At 43.3% G+C, this 21,614-nt stretch overlaps 1 protein-coding gene across 1 annotated transcript in view; it reads right to left on the bottom strand.

The window, feature by feature from the left end:
- The window catches only part of CLVS1 (clavesin 1), a 973,486-nt gene that overhangs the window by 254,180 nt on the left and 697,692 nt on the right, over nucleotides 1-21,614 (bottom strand). The window contains exon 5 of the mRNA XM_069621099.1: nucleotides 19,573-19,808. Within this exon, the coding sequence (XP_069477200.1) occupies nucleotides 19,573-19,808 (236 nt within the window). The remainder of the gene's footprint in view (nucleotides 1-19,572; nucleotides 19,809-21,614) is intronic.

Raw genomic sequence — 21,614 nt, 5'->3', positions numbered from 1 at the left:
TTATCTGGGGTTGGTGCCAGGGGAATCCCCCCTGTGCCAAATATGCATCAAATATGCATAGGTACAAAAAACAGCTGGCCCACCCTTGCAGACCGGGGATCCCCGCTATCCCTCTGTGATGATATGGTGAGGATCAAGCATCCCCAGTAACAAGTCAATGGTGGATAACTGTAGAGATCCTGATTGCCCGTTCAAGGACATGTATCCAAACTGTGAGCAGGTGTGTCCCCAGTCTGGCACTACCTAAAGACCAGGATCCCTGCGGCATGTCTTGTGAAACTCACTCCTAGAGCCCTTGGATCCTCCATGAGTCCACAAAGGCCTTCCACCCCCGTTGGGACTCCTTCAGGGGTCTGTTCCAGGATCATGTGTGCATGGGCAAAGTGCCTCCCCTCCTTTCCCTGAAGGAACGCAATGGCACTTCCACGACCTCCGTGCATTCTGTGTGATCCTCACTCTGCTATTGAACAGCATAGGCGGTACTAAAAAGGGTCATGCCGTTTATAAAACATGATCCCTGGTTACATAAACAAAGCTGCAGACGTATATAAAGCCACTCTAGTTTGAGGGTAACCGTTAACATTACCCCTCGCCATACATATAGTCGCTGGGAAAAGGCTGTGGTAACATTATGTATGGTGACCATTTGTAAGAGAAGCGGGACTGTGCCCCGCTCACCTTGGGAAACACATTTTTAAACAGGGGTTGCAGGGGTGTCCCCCGCAGGTTCACAGTGAGAATGTTGCTGCAAATCACAGCCTTTTGCTGCGACTTCTTTGCCACAAAGCTTTTTTGTAGGGACATTTTCACATGGAACCAGTTAGAGCAGGAAGCACATGGAACATGCACATCTGACTGTTCATGTCAGAAGATCTGGCACTTTATTGTCATCTTTGCAAGACTCGATAATGTAGCCACACTTTGAATAGTCGAGGTCCATTATGGGCTACATTTTGTACATCATACATATTTCATGCACAAGGGCTGTAGGGGGACCTCCGAATATGTAATGGACGAGTTGGATCCACCCCTCCATTATGAGGTAGCCGCTGTAGTAACCCTGTGGTAGAGCCCATCTAGCTGAGGGCTGTACATAGCAGCATACAACCTGGCCCTCGAATTGCGCGGGACCTCAAGAAGAAAACAAAACACAGAAAAGTTAGTTACAATGCATGATGCTCTGCTTGTGTGTGTCCCTAACAACGAGCTAAGCAATCTTTGGGTTCTTTGAGCGCCCCTATGTTCTAGGGACTGTTAGCAATGCACGAAGATGCACTGCCGAAATGAATCCCCTAGACTCTGAATCTGTTTATTTAAAAATCTTTCTAGATTTATCTTTTCCAATAAATAACATACGTTTGGGATACAAAGAGTCCCCCCCCCCCACCCCCAAAACCTCACCTGACAAAGATACACCAGGCAACACATTTTACATTTGTAATTTTTCCTATTACAATTAGTAACTATTGACAAAGGTAAGAGCCGGTCAGATGGCACAGTGAGCTAAGTGCTACCCCTGATATCTGTGTGAAGCCTACTGTGGCAGGTTCGAATCACGGCAATGTCGACTCAGCCTTTCATCCTTCTGAGGTTGATACATTGAGTACTATTCTGTGGGGTAGTAATGTTGTCTGTTATTTCAGCGCTCTGAGACCTATGGGTGTGTAGCGCTGTATAATAAATATATTATTATTATTATTATAAACCACCAGGAGTTTTACAATAGGCCATTATTCAGAATTAAACATAACATTTTATTTTTACTTTCAATTGCCACAGAGAATTAGAAAATAAACCAACGGGGCAAAAAGATAAAAAAGACTGTTTATATTTATATATATTTATATGTTCATAAAGCCTCAAAAGCCCGCAAGCATCAGGGCGCGTGAACACAAAACACCTCACAGACATAACAGCACATCATTCCAGCTGGTACTGACGAAAGAATTCACGGGCCTAGGGTCCACTAATTTAAGCAAATGAGTTTTCAGGAGTTTCCTAAAAGTCATGTAATTTTTATCCAGCTGGAGGATAGTAGGCAGCTTATTCCAGTGTTGTGCTGCCTGCACTGGGAAGGCTTTGCCCATACCAGTTGCCCAACTCAAATTAGGCACATTAAGCCAGCCCTGATCTTCTGATCTTAATGTTCGTAAAGGAATGTATTTAGAGAATTGTTTCTTAAAATACATGGGGGCCGCACCGTGTACACACTTATGGACTACAGTCATGGATTTGAATATGATTCTGTCCTCTATTCTCAACCAATGCAATGATTTCCTTCCTTCCATTGTATGATCTCTGTTCTTAATCCCTTTAACGATACAAACAGTGTTATTCTCCATAACTTGGCATCTTTCAATTTCTTTCTTTGTTGCCCCTAGCAATAGAGCGTTGCCATAGTCCAATCGCGATAGGATGATCGCCCTGGCAATGGTAGCCGTATTTTCCTCATTAAGGAACGGTCGGATGGCTCGCAGTAGGCGTAGGTAATAAGCGTTGTTCTTATGAAGGTAGTTTACCTGTACCTCAGACCCCACTGATGCTTCCACCATCATCCCAAGCGTTTTGAGCGGAGTCATTACTGGGATATTGGCATCCTTAATGACAAACACTTTATATTCTGTGCCTAGCTTTGCTCTGGCCCGGCGTGCACCAAATATCATCAATTCAGTTTTGGTGTTGTTCAAGCACATCCAGTTTTGTTTCATCCAATGATCTATGATGTTATAAACTTCTGTTATTTTGGCACTATCTATGAGATGATCACCCACTTATTCAAAGACTAGCTGGGTGTCATCGGCATAGTTTGTGAAAAACGCGCTGACGCTTTCCAAAAGATCACAAAGGCATCTCATATATAGGTTAAATAGCAGTGGTGATAAGCTTGCTCCCTGTGGGACTCCAAAGTTGATATGAGCGGCCTCAGAGAATGTATCTCCCCAGTGCACTCTTGTTCTCCGATCTGCTAAGAATGATGTTAACCATGCCAGAGCGACTGGCGAGCATCCTGCCATTTTATCCAGTACCTTTTGCAATAGTTGGTGATCCACCAAGTAAAATGCTGCACTGAGATCCAGGAGCATCAGGATCCCCGCCTTGCCCCTATCCAGAATTTCAAGCATATGTGTTTGCAAATCTAACAAAGCAGTTTTGGTGCTACGAGCCGCCCAGAAACCCGATTGTTGCTCATGCAAATTTTCCTGGGCTTCTATATGCTTTTGAGATTGGTTAGTTGCTATCTTATCTAAGATGTTTACGATAAAATTAGAATTTGTAATAGGGCGTAGGTTTCCTGGGTCTTTGGGATCCAGGCCAGCCTTTTTTACCAGTGGCGTTATGGTCACCTCTTTGATATCCCTGGGTACTGTGCCCTCTTGGAATGAGGCATTTTCTATCTTATTGAGTACTGGACAGAACAGTTCCTTGTTCTCTAAGAACACTTTGGCCGGCAAGATATTTTCTGCACATGACATTGGTTTCATCTTAGCCAATAATGAGGACATCTCTTCCTCTGTGACTGGGAGGAAACTGAAACTGGTCTCTTCACACTGTCTAGCTACAACTACCGATTATGATATTGCAGCACTAGATCCTCTCTAGCCTTCTGTATCTTGGCAGAGAAAGACCTTTGTACTACCTCATAGACCTCCTTAGTGGGAACAAAAGGAGGAGTGAGCGCTTTAGGTTTCTCTATATTTTTGAGGATCTCAAAAATGTTACTTGTGGTGTAGGTAGCTGATGCTATCTCTTTGTTGCAATAATTCGTCTTAGCATCTCTGATGGCTTTTCTACATTTTGAATTTGTGCATTTCCATCAATCTTTGTTAGCAGGTGTGGGGTTTTGTAACCATTTTCTTTTCAAGTCTCGTTTTTCAAGCTTCAAATTATTAAGCTCTCCTTCAAACCATTTGTGGTGGTTGTCAATCTTCCTGGTTGTTTTGGGTTTCAGGGGAGCAAACTGTTCCACCAATTGGTGGATATGTGTTGTGTATTGCTGTAACATATTTTCACACGAGTCTTTATCCTGAAAATTGTCTAGGATCCTTTTAAGCATGGTTTCAATTGATCGGACCTATATTTTTGAAATTGCGAATATATACTTTTACATGGGGATGACTTATTTGATCTGATGGATTGTTTAACAGGATGTCAAGAGTGACCGTAAAATGGTCTGTCCATAAACAAGGTTCCGTGATCATATTCGGAGTATTCAAGTTTTGAGTTATAACCCAATCCGACTGGTACCTTGCAGTGTTTTAGGTTCATTATTTATCACTAAGAAGTCTAGGTTTTACATATTTTTTTCCAGTAAGATGGCTTCCTCATCTAATTTGTCCCCCCTCCATCTATTAAGATCGCCCACCAATAATGTGGCCATATTTGGAGATTTTAAGTTGTTTAACTGAAGAGTTAACTCATTACAGAAGTCGGGCACAAGTGATGGCGGTCTATATAAGGCTATGATGTTTAAACAGTCTGTTGTTGTACATTATGGGAAGATACTTAGTGAACTGGCATTAACTTCAAAGACCTTTGGTATGCGTCATCATGTGATCGAAAGTAACTCCAAAACACACCCAAACATTGAGGGACACACAGAGGACATGGCATATTCTGTCTTTCCTGGAGGTCAGCCCACTATGAGAGACACCAGGCAATGAAAACTTTACATGCCTACTTAAGCCTTTCAGGTACTTGGCTTTTACAAGGTGTAGATTTGGAGTAGAGCACATGCGGTTCTAAATTTCCAATTTAATCCATAACAGAAATATATTTTTTGTGTAAAATGAATCTACATTTTCACGCCAAAAATGGCTGTGGACCTCCTTCCTGAAGAAGTCCCCACAAATAGTTTTGGGGCTGAAACATGTAGTGACTATGTTCTCAGTTGTGTACAAAAAGGATACAGTTGGACACAATTCCAGGGTAAAATACAAATGTTCAAGGTGTTTGTACTGCTGGCTGGGCACTGTTTTGAAATGTTTTGACTAAGGGTTTTTGAACTTTGACTTTATCATATAAAACGTTCCTCGATTCCAGCCTCATAGTTTGCTACACTTGTGCCTAAGGAGGTATACTATTCATCTGTGCATCAGCATGTAGTCACACTATGGTTTACTGCAGCCTGTTTTTCAGTTTTTTTCTAGTTTACATTCACTAGCAGGTATCTTGATTCCAAAGAACAAACGCCATATCCAACTCAATGGTACTCAAACCGTTGACAATGCAGTCAAACACAGCTGCCTGCAGTGTATGCATTAGTCCACTAAACCCCACACCTGACTGATCTTACAAGGTAATTAGGCTGAAGGACCGAAGGCATAAATGGGGATTAAGGGCTGTTTGGCTTTACAGGACCCAAGCTGAGTAAGAACTTCTGCCAAGGACTGGATCAGAACCCGAGCCCTCTGATCAGAAGACTCACTGCCACCTCTGCAAACCCCTTCGGCCGCTACCCATGGCCCATCACCGCAAAGACCCTGTGAAACCAGCCCTGCTGTGACAAGACCACACAGACCAAGAGGAATCCCAACCCACGACTACATACTCAACCTGAGAAGATGGAATAATGAGGCTCAAGCCTTGGTATCCAAAAATCACTGCTGATGCATGAAATCTATCAGCAAGAAGAAGAAGAAGCCGGACGGAGGACCAGATTCAGTCTCTTGCCTAATGGTGCCTAGGCCTGCTCCACTTTGTACATGTTGCTCCCCCTTTACCTGCCTCATCTGCAGATACGTTTTTCCGGGTGTATTTCTGCAATTTGCTTCAAAATGCTGCACTCTTTTATGAGGAAATTAAAGGGACACATCAATGATTTCTGCGGACATTGGTCACCAAAGTTTGCAATGTGACTAACCATTTTTCCTAGATTGAGGAAAGTGCTGGTGTGGGTCGCTCCTCCCCAGGTTTTGGAGTTGCGAGTGGATGGCGCGTGCACCTCAGGGTACGGCTGGGCACGGGCTCTGGGTGTCGTCCTGGTACGTCCACAGGTAAGTGCTCTACTATGACAATAAAAAAGGAGACCCTTGTGAAGTAATACCACTATGTCCCAGCTTGGTTTATGGTAGCGCGCATCCCGCCTCGTTCCTTCAAGAAAAGTCTCGGGGATTGATGAATTTGGCCTTGGCATGGCGTGTTAGTTTTCTTACAGTTTACAAATGCGCCGCTCCTGTGGTCCCCGCGCTGAGGAAGCAAAGATTTATACCCTCAGCAGGTGCCGAGGAGTTGCTGTACTAGAAACGCAGCATGGCACGTTGAAATATTTACTCAGATAGATTGACTTAATGAGAGCGATAAACTCATTCGTAAAACAACATTTCTTCCAAGTAGAAAGGTTCACATTATCCTTCCCCTGACAAGATAAATTACACTTTGCAGTTTGTTTCTTTGATATCGCAGTACACAGCGGGATTATGCTGAGAACAAATGTTTGTACCAGCGCTAACAGAATGTTCCTCTCACACGAATGCAGTCCTTACCGGTTGGGGTTTTGGGGTTTGGATGTGCGCATTTATAATTTATTAGTGCGCTCTTTAACAAAACTGGTCAGATAGCACAGTGAATAGAGCGCTCGCTTTGACAGGGCCAAACTCAGCCTTTCATCTTTCCGAGGTCGATAAATGAGCACCACACACCGTGGGTAATAATAAGCAGCGCTCAGACGCTCGAGGGTTCGTAGCGCTATATAAACGCTAAATTATTATTATTATTATTATTATTATTATTATTTTTATTATTCTTAATGTTAAAGGATATTTGTACCACGCACTATCACCACCGGAGTGGTCCCTTGGCGCTCAGGTGGCTCTTAAAGAGGGAGGGGGGGGATTAGTGGGAATAAGCTGCAAAAGAGCAGTGATGTGCTGTTGGAAGCCTCAGCCCGGTGGGACCGTTGGCTGGGCTTGGGGTGTTTTACGGTGGGTAGTCGTCGTGTGCTGTTGCGCAAGTCTATGTGTGGTTTGTTCTGTTGTTGCAGTGTAGTGAAGTTTGTGCGGATTGCTGCGTTTTAGGCTTTTGTGGTTGTGTTTGGTTAGAGTTTGAGAGGTGTATGCAGAGGGATGGAAGTGTTAGTGGATTGGTTAGTTGGCCTTGCTGTCCCTTCAATTATGTCTAGGTGTGATGCTTGCCATCATTCACCATTCCATCGGAGTGTGGCGCTTGCCAATTTCAATATTCCGTCTAGATGCGAGGAACATTATAAAACATACGCATGCTGATCCAGTAACATACGTGCAGCCACGTGGCATGATCGCCTCTATGCCTCGATGGATCTTCAGCCTGTCACACTGAACTGACAAGAAATGCCTGCATTACACTTCTGAAAAAGAGGTTGTAGCCAAGCTATTAGCCACTGACATATACTTAAGACTCCAGCTACTATCCAGGGGCAATGGTATGAGGCACTTTATCCCAGCGGAAGAGGGCTATAATAGGTGCTTTTGGCCCACACCCGAATTATTAGGCCTGAGGTGTAGCTGAAGTGCATAACGAGGGCCAGGGATGAAGACATATTGTGCCATTAGCCATTCAGGTGGCTGGAGCAAAGGGTGAGAATATACATTCTCTGCTTGCTGTTCCAGTCACCCGAGACCCATCCCCGCGTGGTGCCATCTTTTCTTTTTTTTATGTGGGGAGGCAACAGGGAACCTCTCCCGGTTGTCCCACCACCTACCTGCCGGACTGAAGCTTTATCCTACGGTCCTTCCGCTCCTCCCGCTCCCGACCGCCGACTAAGTCCCTTTTCCCTATGGTGTTGCCCATCTTTGTTTTCCTTTTTCCTCAGGAGATTGGCATCGCTTGCACAGCCAATCTCCAGAGGGGGGAAAACATTTGCACCCTGGAAAAACCACAGGGTGCAAATGGCTTTCACCCCCTCTGCGTGGGGCGGACATTGCCTTTAATGGCCCCCTCCCCTCGTCGAGTTCCTCACTTCGCAAGAGGCCGTTAAAGGCCATGTCCATCCCCCAGAGGGGGGGTGTAAGCCATATTACAGCTGCAATGCCATATCCCTGGGCTGTAATGCCATTATAATATGGCTGAACCACAAAGACAGGCTGAAAAGAAGTCAGAAACAAAAGGGAACAGTTGAGAAGGTGCTTAGAACCTTGCAGTAAGCATTGTCCTGATAGAATGTTGTCTAAAGGAGACATTGAGCAATGAGGCGGAATGTTGGGAGAACAACATCAAGCTTTGCAACAAAGGTTAAGGCCCTCGGAAGACCCATTGTTTACGACACCCCAACATTCCAATGGTATGTGTGTTAATGACTGAGGAACAGGAGCAAGTCAAGGTGGTATAGAATTTTTTCTGTGCAAAATATTTTCGCATCTGGATTTTTGGGAGGACGGAGAAGGGGCCTATGTTATGATGTTGAGTAATATGACTCTACATCAGTGAGGTCAGTCACCCTGTTCCAGTCCTGGGCTTTCTTTTTGTTTTAGTGTTAGATGAGTATATTTTATGGCATTGATGTGACCAAAGACTTCAACCTCCAGAATGCAATTGATGGAGAAATGACAGCCCAGAACAGCAGCTGAACGTTGTGCAATAATGAGAAAGCAGAGCTCACAAGAGAGAGCAGGGGCAATCATGTGAGAGTGTGAGCTAAATGAAGTATGCTTCTATCAAACCCTATCCCGCCAGCCACTGTGAAACTTTACCTGATAACGCTATTTGTTGTGATGCGATTACCATTTTAACAATGTTTCTAGATGCTGGCGTGTGGATCACTGCACCCCCCATCGGAGCGTTGTGCGCATGCCCCACCTCAGTGGCAACGCACTCCAGACTTCTTGTGGCCCCTTTCTCATTTCGAAGACCAAGTAATGGATTGCCCCCTTTAAAAAGACAGAGGCAGGAAACTATACTGCTAGCCTCAGCATTCCTTAGCATCTCATTTGGGCCCCCAGGAAACACTTCCACTAGATGCCCCAAACCGGCAGCTTAGTTTTGTGATGTGTCTCGACAATATGTTATGCAAGAGAAGCCAGGCTGACATTACCAAACTCATTTCACACGTATGTAACAGACAATCAAAAATGAGGATGGAAATCAGGGGGGATACAAATCTGGTGCACAAATGGGGTGACCCAGCACCTAAAACCAGTAGTAAGAAGTCTTAGACACATATGTTGTTGTCCTATATTGATTTATACTGCACACTGCTACCACCCAGCAGCGCTCTTAAGGATTACGGTATCCAGAAAGATCTTCCAAAAACAAGCTGACACTTAGCTAGGTGCCACCAGCTGAAACTTTAATGATAATGATTTTTTTTTATTTATATAGCGCTTATGCCTAAGCGCTGTATATAGAAGATATTTACATACATGATTCCAAACGAGGTTGGTACTCATTTATCAACCTCGGACAGATGAAAGGCTGAGTTGGCTGTAGAGAATTGTAAAAGCTTGTTTGGCTCATGCCGCCGCGTGAGCTTCTGCCTGCTCGTAATATTCGAATGAGTAGAAGTCGCGAGACGGCAGTGGCAGTTACTGGAGGCAGCTGGAGTAGTAGATGTTTCGGCGGGCTCGCCGTAATAAAGTTAATTTAGTATATTAACCTTACCGTTCCACGTCATCATTACAATTGCCGACGAAGTTTCAGGGTGAGCCCGACGCTAGAGAGCAAATAATGAGAATTATAAAGGCTGGACAAGAAAAAAATACAGAGGGCTTCAATGCTCGTGAAAAAGTGAAAGAAGGTGAGTGGAAGGTGGGGGAGTATGTGTATGTAAAGAATCCTAGATTGGTAAATAAGTGTTGTGAAAGTAAATATTTGGGTCCTAAGAGGATATCAACGGTCAAGAAGTCAGTGATAATTTTGGAAGGAGGACAAGTATGGTCAAAAGGAAAAATTGCGAAAGCTTATAATACGGGAGAAACTGTCCAAGATGATGAGAAATCATTTGAGAAAGGAGGTGTGAGTGGAGATACGAGTGGTGTGAATAAATGCGGTACCACTTGTAGACTGAAGTTTAAACCAGTATGGATGAAAGATTATTTGTCGTGAGTAAATCCTTTTTGTGATTTGTTAAATGATTTAAATGCAACCATTTTAATTCATTTTTAAAATAATTTCTAGTTCTGTTGATTTTGTTTTGCAGAACTTTTTATGTCTTATGATAGAGTTTTATATTATAAAATGTTTGTAATAAGCATGTTCTTCTAAGGGGGAAGATATGTAGAGAATTGTAAAAGCTTGTTTGGCTCGTGCCGTCGCGTGAGCTTCTGCCTGCTCGTAATATTCAAATGAGTAGAAGTCACGAGACGGCAGTGGCAGTTACTGGAGGCAGCTGGAGGAGTAGATGTTTCGGCGGGCTCGCCGTAATAAAGTTAATTTAGTATATTAACCTTACCGTTCCGCGTCATCATTACATTGGCCTTTCCGGGATTTGAACCTGCGACATGCAGAACACCCCTTTGATCAACCAGCCAAGCTATTTTACCGGCTCCTTTACACCTTCACACCATAGAACTAGAATGCTTTTCCTTCCAAATCAAAGAGTATATTTTGAGAAGCGGAGACCTCAACGGAAGAACAGGGACAGAAATAACTTACATACATGCCTGCAGAGGTAACGAAATACACCCTGCACAACAATACCCTCAACCAAGACACCACTAACAACCAAGGACACAGGCAGGAATCCAAAACAAACACCCACACAAAGACGTAGTTATCATTGAAGGCTCTGGCACTTGCAATCATACATGATGGGAGAATATGAGGGACTGGGCTAATTTACGTACGATGACCTACACAAGAGTACTCACTGGGTTAATATACAAACAACTCAAAATTAGGTTGTTGCGCAGTAGACTCTCCTTTTACAAACATGCCATCACATATCATTAATACATCCATAATTAGCACCCAGAAGCACCTCTCTCACCACAACCAACGTTGCAGTGGTATAAATATGGAAGACAGAATGCAAAGCATTGAACAACACAACACACCCCCTGGCCCAAGAACAAACGCAAAAGCCACAGATGGCCGGTTAATACCACTATGGCAGTGCCTGGCAAACGCCTTTCCCATGCCTACACAAAAGCCAAAACTGTTGTCTTTGCCAATGCGTGTTAATCTTCTTCCAACCTGGTATCCTGAAGACTTCATCCTTAGCAAAGTCATAACCAAAACATAATAGCAGTTCTGTCACTGGCGTTCCATCAATTGGGCCGTTCTATTAACGGGCACCTGTCATTGCCAGTAACTGTATAGTGTTGGTTAGTTAAATGCCGGATAGCAACGTTTTGAGGGTGGATAACCATTTGCGCACGCACACTTGCATTAGCACTAATGCAAATGCTACTTGCAAAAGCGCTAAAAAACGGATTTGTGCGGTGTGATTTTTAGGCACTGCCAGCGATTTAAGAGATCTGGTTTGTGATTTAAGAGAGCTTGTTTGTGATTTAAGAGAGCTGGTTTGTGATTTAAGAGAGCTGGTTTGTATGATAAATAACACATCAGAAATGCTGAACTCTGTTTGTTCGAGCCTGGCAAGGCCAAAACGCAGCACGCTTCAATGCGCGGGGCTCCTATTTAGCAAACACGAGGGCTCATCAGCGGAGACCTCCGTGCATGTCTCGCGACGTAGAGGGGTTGATGAATTCCATCTTGGTTTTGTGAGCACACAATCCCCCTTAATCAGTCATGTAATTATTCAGCTGACGAGATATTGGTGTTTAACTGCTGGAATAAAAATACAGCAATCAGCCTTCAAGGGAAAGCAGCGCTTCCTTTCCACTCTGGGGAAATTAATTGTTGCCTCTATTTAAGTGCAGTTACATCAACAATTACACCTGCGATGAATGCCTACTTTTGCATAATGATTTCCGTTCGGTGCCTGGAAAAGTTTGCAACAATTATTTAGCTGCATTCTCTGCAAAGGCTTTTGCGATATAAAAATAGCACTTGAATGATAATACGCAATGTAATGTTAAGAGATGCTCGCTCAGGAAGAGGGAACCAGCTACAGAGCTCTAAAAAACAACTGGGAAGCTAACTTCACTCTCTGAATGTGCACATGAGGGCGCCATTCTGCTTGTGGACAAAGCAACTCTAGAACCCTTCACTTTGCAATGCAGATAGCTGAACGTGTAGGCACTATTGGGAATAGAGAGGACTGTGCCCCGTCAGCCCCTTTCCTGTGAGGTTCACAAACCAGGGGAGTCGCGTTAGTGGGGCGTTGCCCCATATGTGATGAGAACACGCAGCAATCGATTCTGTTACACGGTAACTTCGCCTGTATGTTCTATTATCATATTGGCTCTCCTGAATGGAACTCTCGCGTTAGCATTTATTGTTGCTGTATTTTAAACAAGAACATCATTAATAGCAGCGTGCACCCTCCCCCCACACTGGTACACATTGTATAAATGGTTACAATTATAATTATTTATAGAGTAACACTATAGACTCTAAAACCATATGAGTGAGACTTTCACCCTCCCCCACACTGGTACACATTGTATAAATGGTTACAATTATAATTATTTATAGAGTAACACTATAGACTATAAAACCACATGAGTGAGACTTTCACCCTCCCCCCACACTGGTACACATTGTATAAATGGTTACAATTATAATTATTTATAGAGTAACACTATAGACTATAAAACCATATGAGTGAGACTTTCACCCTCCCCCACACTGGTACACATTGTATAAATGGTTACAATTATAATTATTTATAGAGTAACACTATAGACTATAAAACCACATGAGTGAGACTTTCACCCTCCCCCACACTGGTACAGATTGTATAAATGGTTACAATTATAATTATTTATAGAGTAACACTATAGACTATAAAACCATATGAGTGAGACTTTCACCCTCCCCCACACTGGTACAGATTGTATAAATGGTTACAATTATAATTATTTATAGAGTAACACTATAGACTATAAAACCACATGAGTGAGACTTTCACCCTCCCCCACACTGGTACACATTGTATAAATGATTACAATTATTATTTATAGAGTAACACTATAGACTATAAAACCATATGAGTCAGACTTTCTCAAAAGATAGTTACGAACAATAAGGAACAGTGATAAAAAGTTATTTGCTCAAGATCACATCATGTATGAAGTGCGAAAGGTAAAGATTTGAGCTCTGTCTTCCCGGTTCCACAGTTTTCAATTTAGAAAGCAGGGGAGACTTTATCTTCTCCTTTTCCATCTTCAATATTAGAAACAACAAAACCCTTTTTTCAAAGATGTTATTCAAGGGATGAATAAATAATTAAAGAAATCTAGCTTTCAAAGCGCCAGCGTATCTACAAGAGGGAAGTCTATTAATTGTCTGCATCCTAAGGCAAATACATCTGCGGTTGGACAGACTATATTTATAATCTTAGTCTGTACAATTGTGTGTGCTTTAAAAGCACCAAGACACATGGCAAAACAACCTGAAAAATATAAGCAAAGTCTTCATTGAAACATAACTTCATAAAGCAAGTATACACCACTTTGTCAGAAAAAAGAAAAGGGTCGAGCCACTCTCACAATTGGCTGCAGTGGCATGCAGGCTAAACACAAATCACAGCAACCGTCAATCAGCACGCTGACCTTTCCAGATGTGTACCCCTGTAGGGTACATTTACCCTATTTTACATGCCATCAACCTCTGGTATCCTTCCCTTTGTTCCATATTCTCAACACCAACCGTTTCTTAGAATTAACTTTCAGACCTCTGTTCCCCAACCCCTTCCCTTGCCCTCATTGCTCAGTCAGCAATTTCTTGCCACTCACCCCCTTTAGTTACCCATCACACCAAGCCCAATACTTGCACCTCACCAATTCCAATGCCCTGACTCACATGCAGACAGTAGAACACCATGATTTGCCTGTTAATGTCTGCCAGGCACAACAAGAATACACAGTGAGTGTCTAGCTGGAAATTGTGGCTATTGGGTCTGGACTTTGGATAATGCAGAGCGAAAGACGCTGAGGGGACTTGACTTTTATTATGCCCTCAAATTGCATCTTCTTGGAAAGTCAGCAGAATATTTCAATTCATTGAAGCAGAGGTAACAGCAGAGGGAAGTGGCCTGGGATCTGATGATGGAGAGGGAGCATGAGCAACCTACTATATGTATGTGTGTTTCAAAAAAGTGTGTGTGTGTGTTATAGGTCGAAGGATGTATCTGTATTCCAGTGACTTTGTATCTATATATCTGAATCTCTTAATTTGCATGAGTGTCTCAATGAACAATTGTCACAGAATTAGGGGGAAAGGGTCCATTCCAGGGGTTCAAAATGAGCATCAAAGTGAGCATCTCTAATTTTCCCTCTCGCCACCTCACCTACGTAATAAATAAAAGGGACATAATTGAACCTTTTGTGCAGAGAAATAGTACAGTAGAACATGGCTGAAAGAAATGTTTAAAAAAATGTACGTAACCACCAGCTATTGTGGTATTTATGAAATGACCCTGGAAGTATTCCAGAAATATCACCTCCGCTGATGGTACTTTGAATAGGGTGGAATTTTAGAAACACCACCGGGAGAGGTGGCATTTTTCTGCAGCGGTATTTCATTAAATAAAATCCACCCAACTCCCAATGACCTCCCTTTAGTTTATAGTCTTACTAATTCCTGAATGCTATATCTTTCTGTGTGTGTTTTTCAACTGTGCCCAAAAGCAAGCACCACGACCAATCCAACTTCCATTTGGATAACCACCAGGGATGCTTTTCGGGGAGCTTTGAAACTTCTTTTGTAATTAACTCAGTAGACATCAAGAAATTCCTCAGAACATGGGGGAAACATTCTTATAGAACGAAACCGAAGGCAAACTAAACAGATATGGACATTTTCTTCCTTGGAAAGTAGGAGTTGTGATAAGCTGCTGCCGATTGTATCAGACCAGTGGTGTATGGGGGGCCGTGGTGACAACCTTACCATCCAGGGTCATAGAATCTGTCCTGTAAGTGGGTACATTGCAGCTGGGTAGTCAGAACATGCTCCTGCAGCTTATACTCCACTCACTCACTCACTCACTCACTCACTCACTCACTCACTCACTCACTCACTCACTCACTCACTCACTCACTCTCAAGGCCCATGTGTGGGAGCCACCCAGGCACATCTACAATGCTGAAATCAAGACAAGTTCCTCACCCCATCTACACAGCAGGCCTTGCAGAACTTGTTTCTTTTGAGGCAGGCTGAATTCGGAAGGACTTTGACTGTTTCAATTATTTACATTTTTCTTTTTGCAGCTCTAGCCCAGAAGGCAGGAGCCCAGCCAGCCTGTGGAGAGAGGGGGGCAATTGCCACCTTGCCCGCTTCCTTCCAAGTCTGCCTCCGATACAGAGGCAGACCCATTTTAGGCGGGGGGCATGGCCCACAGTAACCAATCAACGTGAAGGGTTTGCACAATTGTGATAAAATGTTTTCGAAATCCGTCCAACGTGGAGGTACCCTAAATCCCACAATGGATTTGTTTGACATATTTTAATTATTTGTATTTTTCTATCGAAATTAATATTGGGGAACACTGGTGGCAAAAGCACATTGAGCCAGTGCAGAACTTTTTTTAAGTGAGTTTAGGGGTTCAGACTAAAGAAATCTGGTGAAATTATTGGTAAATAGTAACTTTTGGAGCTGTGCTTAAAATGGAATGCTTTATAAAGAAAACTCTACACGTGTTTAAGGGATATTTGCGAAAAGTAATGGTAAATGTTATATTTTAAAGCAAATTAGCAATTTCTTGGACATTAGTGGCAAATGTTAGCACACTCTGCCAGCTTTCTTCGAAGTGTAATCGTATTTAAATAAAGTTTTATTGGGGTTTTGGGCTTCTTCCTCAGGGAATGTTAGAGAAAAATGGTGTGTTTTAAAGCACACTTGGCCAGTATGTTCATCCTACCTGGACAGAATGAGAATAGAACATTACATGGTAGATGGGCGTTCTCTCCCAAGGAATGTTTGCGGAAATGACATAGTTTAAAATCACGTTGGACAGCGACATATGCATGCATTGGATGGGGGGCTAATGGATGCATTCTATGGGAGCATGAGCGACCTATGGGATAGGTTTCAGCAAGTTTTGTACAACCTGAATGAAAACTGCATGGGATTTGAAGATCCTTTTTAAAGGGGGTTTTTGCTGTGTAATTTGTACATATCCAGGGAATTATGTCCTTATTTAACTAACACTAGTAGGATTATAGAAGAATGAAAAAAATAGAAGGTAAGAAGAAGATGATGGCATCGTAGAAAAGTGTTCATGATGCTGACTCTAGGAGTAGAGTGTGGGAACACTGAAAGGGAACCCTGGGAGACTATGAGACGCAGCAGGTGAGAAGGAGATGCTTTGAATCCTTAACAGTAGACTTGCCCCCTGGGCTTTTGTAGTGTGACTTTCCATCACAGCAGGCACACATTCATCTAATGGTCACTCCTAGGAGAGATATGGGACTTCCAACATAAAAAGGGTGAACTTTATGTTCCATCAAATCCCTTCTATCGACACGCGACACGCATGTGAACCTTTCTCGATGGTCACCCATGGTGAGAACCTGCATCCATCACCTTATGAGACAGATTTCAACTCGTCAACTTTAACCCTTGAGTCTCCATGCATGAAGACTAGCCATAGTGCATACATGTCTCTTTGCAAAAACATATATCATATTTAGCCGTACATTATTGTTCAATCTGCACAATTTCTTAGAAGCAGCATTGTTTGTCACTTTTTGCAATGCCCCAATAGTTATTTTCCCATTTACCGCAGAAAGACAAACATGACAATTGTTATTGTAATTGGTTATTTATAACATGCTTAATACCCAGAGGTTTCTAAGCGTGAACCCGCGGATCGAACCTGCGTTGCTCCGCATTGTCTTGCTTTCAAGTCGAGCGCATTGCCCCTCAGCTATCCTCATGAGGACATGAAACAAACAAACATGTACATATAAACTGTCTAATTTATGTTCCCAAAATGCCACATGTATGCACACATTAGGGGCTCATTACAAGTATGCCGTCCCGGAAACTACAGGGCTGCTAAGCCTACCGGCACTGTTGTTTCCGAACCGGCATTCTACAGGTCTACTTGCCGGAGGTACTGTGCCCAACAGGTCTGAACCTGCCGGGTACAGCGGCCACGGTAGACAGACTGTCACGGAAGCACCGGCACCATTAGCAATGGTGCCGGTTCTTCCGTGGTCCCCACTCCCATAGTCGCCGGGGTTATAATCTCCCTGTGGCATTGGGAAGTCTGGCGCTGGTAAATTATTCTGAGTCCGGTGGGCACCTGCCAGCAATACCGGCAGGGTTACCGCCGGACCCGGAATGAGGCCCATTGTCCCCATTTTCAAAATGCTGTAGTAACAGGCAATCTTCATGTAACCAGCGTCCACAATGCTGCCCAAATTCAAATTATCACCCTGTGCAAATGCCAAGTAACGAATGCTGTTACCAGTTTTACATGCCCACTTCCATCAAAAACTTGTTTTGCTCAGTAACTGGTATGTCTAATTCCTGTATTCTTACTAACATGTATTATCAATGTGCACATGTGCAGTGCAATTTGTTTGGAGTGTTCACCTCAGTTCCTCTACAAGTAGTGACAGGTACAACGGTCGCTACATGCCCAGTAACTCGTACGGAAAGTCAATATTTATTCAGTAACAGGCGTAGCCAGGATTCACATGCCCAGTTACAGTGCGGTAAATTCCTGGTAACTACAGGACTTGGCCGGTTCTCCCATGGACAGGAACGGGCGGGAACAGTCCTTACACTCTAAGAAGATATGCGGTAAGTTTGCACATAACGTAAAACAGGTATGCTGAGAAGTCACATGACCAGGAAAGGAGGTTCTCTCTTTCACTTCTTGCCTGCTCAGTGAGAGAGATTTGTATAATTGTATTTGCATTTTTGTGGAGCCTGACTTGTCTCTGACAGCATTGTCAGATTTCTTTGGAGAGGTTCGTGTTATCACATTTTCTTCCAGTTTTTCCACAGTCCTGCGCCTATGACAACAATGCCAAGGACTGTAGTGAAAAGGGGGGGTCTTTTGGTTTCAAAGAACTTAAGGATATTGTATCACTATACCATCCACAAATACAGCGCAGGTTGTGAGTGAATGGAGGAAATTCAAATGAGCAAACTCTTGTAGGCAAAACAACGCAACAACATTCAGTAAACATCTCGTCAAGGAAAATGCTGCCAGAGGTAGACATTTCCCCCAAAATGCACCCTTAGTAAAATCAAACAATTTACCCAAATATTCTAGGATTGGAGTTTATAATCGTAAATGACAGCCCTCCTAGAATATTTGGTGAAAGCATTTTAGGGGTCTGGAAAAGAAATTCGCCTCCCTGACGACATTTTTCAAGCAACAAATTCCCATGGAACTATCAGAAATTCATCTGGTGGAAAGAAATCAGAGGATTCTGAAGAGAGACTTCCCAGAGAAGGCTGAATAAAAAAAAGTATTAGAGAATGGAAAAGTTGAAACATCTACATTTGAATAAAGGCAGACTTCATAAAATCAGGGGTAATTAATACAACTTTTTTTAAACTAATGTAATAACGCCCAAGGCTATACAAGGTGAGTCAATCCATACTTTATTAAATATAAATAAATAGATTTTTATTTGCTGAGATAAATATGTAAATGGGGAAAGAGAATGAGAACAAAACAATTAAAAAGTCAATAAAATAAGTGAACAAAGAAAATAAAGAGGGATGCAGTGGATGTTTTAATTAAAACAACCAACAAAAAAACCAAAGAAGGTCTTGTGGGGGTGTTGCCACTCAACAAAGCAACATTAAATCCAGAAATTAGGAAAGGAAACTAGAAAACCGAACACCAAAGGGAAAAAAAGTCATGAAGACACTCTAAAAAGACACTTCACAAAATCTAAGCTGGAATCCACTCAGTTGACATTGGTAAAAACTAAGTCGGACACAACATAACAATTGGACACATAATTAATCAAAAACGTTTTCACCAAGTTTTTTTTTTTTAGGTTTGCAATTCACCAAGAAAAGGCTCTTTGTAGATGCAAAGAACCACCCATACAACTGGTGGAACATATATGTTCTTGCCTTTCCATCAGTTAAAAGAAATAGTACTGGGACTGAAACACTGCTGCTGATAAAGGCCATTTACATTGTAAGGGGAGCAACAGGTCCCCAGCAATCATATGCCAGTCTTTCTTCATTCTCTGACTCTTCACCACACCTCACCAACACTTAAGGTAGCAGCAGCTAAAACTGATCTTTTGAACATATGTAAGGCAATACTAGAGCATATTTTTAATAGGTGCCTTTTCTTTCTATAAAGGACATGATTGCTAGTAATGTAAATGTGACTGGTGGTTGTACATTTAACAATCAACATAGTATATTTTACCATCCAGCAGTATTTTCTCCTTCTGAAATTGTCATTATTTTAGTACCATTGATCCATTCCATTTATCAACAACAGTGATATCAGGCTTTCAGTGAGGTAGCCCGATAGGAGGGCAACCTAATTGGCAAATACCCCCACAATTGATGGTTACTGAGATACGAATAGGGTAAATATGCTCCTACCTTTTCATGTACTTTGGCGAGCACTCTCTTTCCGGATTTGAAGGTGCATGCTTCACGTGCATGGCGTTGTACGAAGTGTGGGTATATTCATTTTCATCATTGTAGTCCGGGCCAAGTAGTGTCCTGGCCCACGTTCCCATGTCGTAGGGCGGGAGGGTGCCTCCAAACTCTGAGGGCAGGCATTCGGGGTGGATGAGCTGGTGGAGACTGTTCAAATTATTCCCATGGAGAAAGATCTTCAAGAAAAGAAGGCAGGATGGTTCATTTATTAGTCCCCTTTCTAAACAATTAATAACTCAACATTGGGTAGCGTATGAAGGACACATTTCAATGTAAGATTACAATCTATTTTAAACACTCTGGGACTAAGTTAAGTGGGGTGCAAATCCCATGAAAACGACCCTTTATAAAATCTCAGCCCTCTCCCTTTATGGGATTTCGATAATTTTCGGGTCCAGTAGGGCAGAAGTCACAGGATTCCAGGTGGTCTAGTAGTGCTGTGCCTTTTTCCACCCTCACCAACAAAGAAGCTGTAATGCCGGTCGCCATGCACACACATGGTGGCTCACGGTTCAATGAATTACTATGGATTCTGCCTGCTTAAGAGTGAAAAATGCTGGCAGAATCTATGAGAATTCAATTTGTCTGCCTGCATCAAAATAGAAGGAAGGCGGTTTTCCTGTACAGAGCGGAGGAAAGGCAGAGCAGATGTTCTGCTCAGTCCAGGAAATTCATTGCAAAGAGGCTCAGATCATTAAATGAAGGCAGACACCTCAGATCCTTAAATGAAGGCAGCAAAAGGAGAGTATGTATGTAGGTGGTGGGAGGAGAGTAGAAGCTGGTGAGAGGGGAGCGGTAGTTGGTGGGAGGAGAGAAGTAGTTGGAGAGGGGAGAATAGCAGTTGGCAGGAGGAAAAGCGTAGCGGGAGGAAGTAAACAGACAGAAGAGGATAGTAGAAGTGTAGCAGAAGGGAATAGTGCTGTTGAGGAGTGAAAGGGAGGGCGAGACGATGCAACATGAAAGGGTGGAAGTGAGAGCTAGGAGTAAAACACCCGAGGGACAGAAGAGGGGTGGGAGAAGAAAGGTGAAGGTTCGACAGCAAGAGGAGAAAGGAAGCGGTGAGTATGGGCATAGGTGATCTGGCATGAATCCAACCTAGCGGAGCAAGGCACTATCCCACATTCCCTTTGGACCACTAACAACTGATTAGAGTAGGGAAAGTTAGGAAGTCCCTGAGGGAGCCTAGGAAGCCAACATTTAGGCAGACACCTCTAGCCAAAGATAGTGATTAGATAGAAGGGGTTACCGTTTGGCAGCACTAACTGGGTTACAGATGCTTGGGTTAGGCGGGAGAGTACAAGGGAGACAAAAAAAAGAGGGACAGCCGTAGGCACCAAACTAAACCCTGAGTGCTAACAGCTTTTTGCATTCACCTTTCACCACAAAATGTGTTCCAGCCTTGTCTCACGACTACTAGTTTAGCCTCCTGTCCTGTGTCATGTGACTGAATCTAAGGTTTCAGCCAAGTCACCTGAAAGTTTCAAAGAACATTTTCCTTATCCATTACATTAGAAGGATATTTATTGGACAGTTGTATGGCGCTTATACACAAGTATTTCCAGGCACCACAAGATAAGTTGGGGGTTAGGGGGGACATGGGAAAGAAGTAGAACAACAAAAACGGTTATATTGGCTGTGTGACAATCCTACCATGCAAGTGTAAGACAAAGTGGTAAATTCAGGGGGGTAAAAGGGAGAGGTGCACGAGAGGGGTGCCCAAAGGGAGGGGGTGGGCAAGTGCTCGGGGGGCCAAGGAGGCAAGTGCCAGGGGAAAGAGATGGGGTAGGGAGGATGAGTGCAGGGGACAGGGAGGACCAGGTTAGGGCTAGTCTGGCGAAGGGAGCCAGAGGGCAGGTGCTGGCAAGGGATGCTGCAGGGACTGGTAGGAGTGGTGGTCTGGCTCCTGTATGTCTCTGAATGGACCAGGCCCCAGTGACAAGGGCAGAGGGAGCGTTAGCATGGGAGGGGGAGAGGGAGGGAAG

Source organism: Ambystoma mexicanum, chromosome 5q, assembly GCF_040938575.1.
Source record: "Ambystoma mexicanum isolate Mex_15411 chromosome 5q, UKY_AmexF1_1, whole genome shotgun sequence".
In the NCBI taxonomy this organism is placed as follows: Eukaryota; Metazoa; Chordata; class Amphibia; order Caudata; family Ambystomatidae; genus Ambystoma; species Ambystoma mexicanum.
The sequence above is the reverse complement of the archived record's forward strand: the minus strand, read 5'-3'. Positions and strand labels throughout refer to the sequence as shown.